The 5,732-nt window shown below is 36.3% G+C and overlaps 1 protein-coding gene across 1 annotated transcript; it reads right to left on the minus strand.

Moving 5' to 3' along the window:
* Nucleotides 1–924: 924 nt before the first annotated feature.
* FAH1 (ferulic acid 5-hydroxylase 1) lies at nt 925–4,396 on the minus strand. The gene is made up of 2 exons (XM_068612534.2): nt 3,349–4,396; nt 925–1,748 (listed from the first exon to the last, which is right to left on the minus strand). The coding sequence occupies exons 1-2, from the start codon at nt 4,291–4,293 to the stop codon at nt 1,125–1,127; spliced, it is 1,569 nt and encodes a 522-aa protein (XP_068468635.1). The 5' UTR covers nt 4,294–4,396; the 3' UTR covers nt 925–1,124.
* Between the last annotated feature and the right edge of the window lie 1,336 nt (nt 4,397–5,732).

Consider the following 5,732-nt stretch of genomic DNA (forward strand, 5'->3'; position numbering starts at 1 on the left):
CAACAAAAGAAACATTTATTTGTGGTTTAGCCAATGGAGTAATGTTTTGTTTTTAGTGTAGAGGTGATCAAATTTGATTGTTCATGTCATCGTTGTCCAATGAGTCTAATAGAAAAACAATGAATTCACACCCTAAAAAGACACATGCCAGCATGTTGACTTAACTCATTGCAATGTTCATGCTGACCAATATGTTGGATTGAGCAGAATGATGAATGGTAGATTTTCCTGTCAGAAGCAAAATAGTGGAACTTGAATACAAGATTAGTCTGTGTTTGGTGACAAAGTAGTTAAAGGTGTCAAAGGTTTACAGCCCCGGAAATAGTGTTCAGTTGACTTGGCTTCTGGATACAAAACAAGGGTCCAAGGTGTCACTTTCACGTTTCACCTAAACTGCTAATCTTTTTTCTGTTTCAAACTCCACTTTTATGCACCGCCAAATCTAACTAAATAAAGTCAATACAGTGTAAAATGTTTGCATATCATTTCATATCAACTGGGAAAGCAATCTATGGGACTTAGTCCAAGCATATCAACCTCATATATTTGCAGGAGTTGTGAACCTGAGGGATGTTGATTTTTATGACACCCTTTTGTTGATTTTTCTATAGCTGCAATTTCATTTCACACCCAAAGTCATCAACTTCATCTGATCCACTTGCTTAGAAAACAATACTGCTATCACTGTTAAATATGCGATTTCATGTCAATCCTCTCAACAAACATTAATTCTCCATCAACCCTTTTCAAAATATTCACTAAAAATGAAACTAAATTACCACAATCCTGCAATTTAATTTGTCACACCAGTTATTGGCATTGCCACCATGGCCACTCACTCTTTTAATACTGCTTCACTTTTATTTCAGTGTATCATACAGATAAGAATCAAAACGGAAGTGGGGCAAAAAGAAACGAAATACATATCGCATCAACAAGAGTTTTTCAATTAATTTTTTTGAAACAGAGAGAACAACCACATGTACCACATTCTTGTTGTTTCTCTCACTCTTTGCCCTTTATATTATTTATGATGATTATGTATAATTGGGGTGAAAAGAAAATATAAAAAATAAAAGGAAGAAGGATCCAATTGCTGCTGTTTTTATTTTTATTTATTTTTTCTAAAAGAGAGGGCACACCACGCGCTTGGTTGGCACAGCAAGGAGTCGCGTGGCTTTCGGAGCGGTGAGTCCGAACACGTCACCCATGTCCAACTCACTGGGTTTCATTCCATCTGGCAATTCCCACGTGAAGCAGTGGAGGAGGTGAGCCACCGCCGATTCAAGCGCGTACAGTCCCAACTGCATCCCGGGGCAGGACCTTCGACCCGACCCGAATGGAATAAACTCGAAGTTGCTCCCCTTGAAGTCGGGCACGCCCGGTTCCAGAAATCGGGCGGGTTTGAATGTTTCCGGTTCCTCCCAGCAGTTTTTGTCCCTCCCAATGGCCCACGCGTTGATCATCACGCGCGCCTTCTTGGGGATGAAGTAACCGCCGACCGTCGTTTCCTCCGCCGTTTCGTGGAGGAGGAGCGGGATCGGAGGGTGGAGGCGTAGGGTCTCTTTGAGGGTACATTTTAGGAATGTGAGTTTCTCGAAATCGGATTCTTCAACCCGACGGTCCAGGCCCACTACATCCGCCAGCTCCTGTTGGACCCTCTTTTGGTCTTCTGGGCTTCTCATTAACTCCGCCATGGCCCACTCAATTGCTGATGCCACCGTTTCCGTCCCTCCAAACATCACATCCTGTATAATGTTAAAGCCAACACAATCAATCACCAATATCAATTCTTATTCACCAAAGAAAAATTATTGGATTGATATTTTTTTCCATATTTTTCTAAGAGAAGACATGCTGTTAAAACTGGTAAAGAGAATGAAAAAACAAAATAAATAATTATTTTTAAGTCATATTTCAATTATTTATTTATGAACATAACGTGAGATAAAGAAATACAAAAGGTGATTTGATACCCACAGCCCAATCATCAATATCAATTCCTTATTTACTTAGCACCTTCAGATGGTAAAAGAAAAATTTGCCATTGAATTTTTTAATTGAAAATAAATAAGAAAAGAAAAGGTGACATGGAGGGGGAAATGACACCAACCCAATTAAATCCACTATGAATGAACACGTTGAAGGTGATGATCACTGCAAGTTTGGTGGCCTATGTTTCCGCATGCTATATTTACGTATCTACTAAATCTTATCTACTTTTTTTTTTCCTTCTTCTCCGTTTATAATGGCAATAACTGTAGTAAACTTGCATTTACCTTTTCATTTCAGCACGAGTAATCATAATTGATTTGGGACATGTTCTTTTGTAGTAATGTATATTTCTTAAATAATTTACCATGTTTATAAACAAATTCAACAAAGTTTAATAAGTAAAAACAATCGCACAAGTTTTCTAGAAAATACTTTACAATTGGAGAGATTCTTATAAGTCAAATTTCTAACTTAGACATGTAAATCGAGTTTTGACAATTCAGCAAATAAAATAATAAACTAATAAACCAACTTTTGACAAATTAAAGCCTCACTAACAAAGACCTATACATATTTTCAACATGACAGACAGAGATGCAAATACTTTTACAACTAGCATGTATTTTCATGTCACTGGTATACATATTTAAAATTTAACTAAAGTCTAAAAGGTGCAAAATTATTTATTGCAAAAAAAATAAAATTATAATATATTTTTTTAAAAGATATGAAACATCCTTTAAAGAAATTAGAAAGTTAAATTAGTTGTTAAAATTTATACATTATAATTTAACATACGAAAGTGGATAATTTTAGGCAATATTCTCTGTAAACTCAAGGCAGAGGCAGTTTCTTTAAGGTGGTACAAATTGTCAAGGATGAGAATGAGAATGAATATAATGAGAGATATTTTGGGTTAATTTCCCAACAAACACTACCTTTTATAAGTTGAATTCTTCATCCAGTTTTTCTATAATAACCAATTCTCTTAATCTTGCATACAAAACACCTTTAACAATTTTAGATTTCACAATTAGAAAATTCCACTAAAGTGGAAAGCAATCCAAAGAGAGTGACACTTTGTTCGTATAATTTTCTTTCTAAAAGTACCAATTAGAAAATAAATAATTTCTAATTGCACTATAGACAAAATAGTGACATGACAAAAACCTTGATAGCATGAATTATGAATTAAAAAAAGGATAGCTAGAACCTTAAAATACGAAATAATTCTTAAAAGGATAATTTTTGTTATAAATATTACGATTTAATAAGAAGAGAAAAAGAAATAAATGTTGATGTGTTAAAAAGAATAGATTTATAAAAAAAAGGGTAAAAGGAATGCGTAGATACCATAATGATAGCTTTGATGTTATCCTTAGTGAGTCTGATAGAGTTTTGGAAATCCTCAGGTTCATTGTTCAACTTGGCCTCTTCGGTGTAGAAGGCGAGCAACTCATCCACCATGTCTGTTTCTCCATCACAGACACCATTCCCATTCTTTTTCTTCTGTACATGCTCCTCGATGATCTTATCAATGAAACTATCCAACGCGCCGCGAGCCCTAGCGAGGCGCGCGTTGAGTCCCTGAGGGTCCACGCGCCCGAGGTAGGGTATAAAGTCTGCGATGTTGAAAGCGCCAAAGAGTTTCGAAAACTCCTGTAGAATCCCAATGAACTCGTCCTGGCCCTCCTGCGAGGTCGACCCGAAGGCCGCACGGTAGATGATGTTTTTCGTAAGGTTGAACACGAGCTCACCGATGTTGACAGTTTTACCGGCGGAATTGGCGACGGTGCGGACTGCAGCGTCGACCTCGTCGCGCACGGACTGCCAGGACTCGGCGCGCTTGCGGCTGAAGAGTTTCATAACGCAGAGCTTGCGCATCTGGCGCCAGAAGGGACCGTAGTGTGCGAAGGCCATGTCGGCACGGTCGTAGGTGAGGTAGCTGATGGCGATGGTGGCGGGGCGGTTGGAGAAGATGTTGTCTTGGACTTGGAGAACCTGACGCGCCGTCTCGGGGTCGGAGATGGCGACCATGTGGAGGAAGCCCATGCGGAGGTGGAAAAGACCGCCGTATTGCTTGGCAAGGGTGGCGAGACCGCGGTGGGTTAGCTGGTCCATCATCAACATGTTTCCTATGATTGGTAACCCCTTTGGTCCCGGCGGATAAGGTGCTCTTCGACGAGTACGATGTAGCAAAACCAAGAGAAGTGTTGTTAGTGGGAGGATGAGTAAGATGGCCATGTTGAATGGATTTAGGTTGGACATGGCTTCGGATGATTTTAGAAACCAATCCATGTGGTTTTGATGTTTTCAGTGACTGAAATCTAAATTTTATGTTACAGCAAGCGTTGTTGCTGAGTCGAGAGAGTGTTATGGGACTTATATATACACTGTTCGAAGTACAGGGCTAGTAAGATCTTTACAAAAAAATCATTATAATAATATTTTAAATTAAAAAAAATAAAAAATAAAAAAATTAATTTATTTGAGTGTTAAATATATGTTTTTCACCATATTAATATATCATCATCATCCTTCTTTTAAGAGAAAAGTTTTGTTATAAACAATAAAAAAAGCATACATTTAATACTGTTTATAATAATATAATAATATTTTTAAATTAAAAATAAAATAAAAATAATAAAATATTAATTTATTAAGATATGAAAGATATTTTTTTACTTCTAAGAGTATTAATATATTACCTCTAAATATGGACCTAAGAAGAGATAAGGAGTGGAGTTCTTCTACCCCACCATGTGTTTCTTAACACCAAAAATCTCCCCCATTAATCCTATTTCAAAGATACATTAAAATTTTGATTCTTTTTTTTTTTTTACTTAATTGCCGTTTTTTTTATTTTCTAACTATTGCACATATATGATCTTACATCCTCATTTTAATTACCTTTAAATATATATATATATATATATATATATATTATATTATATGAGAGATTTTTAGTATTATTTATACATTTAATAATAATGAAATTAATAACCAACATCCTCCCTTAATTCTGAATTGGAACAACCTTCATGCCCAACAGATCTCTTAACTTAATGAAATTATCGATCTTCAATGGCTTAGTGAGAATATCTACAATCTGATCTTCTGATCTGCAGTATTCCAATTTGATCATGTTCTTCCCAACTTGGTCTCGCAAGAAGTGATATTGAATATCAATGTGTTTACTTCTTTGATGAAAAACCGGATTCTTTGCAAGATTAATTGCAGAGACAACATAAATCTTAATTGAAACATCTAGATTAAAATAAAACCAATTTGAGTCATGATATTGCTAAGCCAAACTTATTGATAAACACTTGTTGTTGTTGCTACATACTCAGCTTCACAAGTAGATAATGCAACAATTGACTTTTTCTTTGATGACCACAAGCAAACAGTCTTTCCGATCATAAAACAATGACCAATTGTGCTCTTCCTCTCGTCTGAATCTCCACCCTAATCACTATCTGAGTATCCGACGATCTCAATCTTCTTAGATGAAGAGTAAAATAGACCAAAAGTTGTAGTACCTTTGATGTAGCGCATAATTCTCTTTGCAGCTTGTAAATGAACTTGTTGAGGTGACTCTATGTATCGACGGACCAATCCCACAACATAACATATGTCGGGTCTAGTACATATAAGATATCTAAGGCTCCAAAAAATCTGCTTAAAGTATGTTGCATCTATAGTTCGCCCATCACCTTCCTTCGTAAGCTTAATTC

This window comes from Phaseolus vulgaris, chromosome 2 (assembly GCF_051622355.1).
Source record: "Phaseolus vulgaris cultivar YP4 chromosome 2, ASM5162235v1, whole genome shotgun sequence".
NCBI classification, from domain to species: domain Eukaryota; kingdom Viridiplantae; phylum Streptophyta; class Magnoliopsida; order Fabales; family Fabaceae; genus Phaseolus; species Phaseolus vulgaris.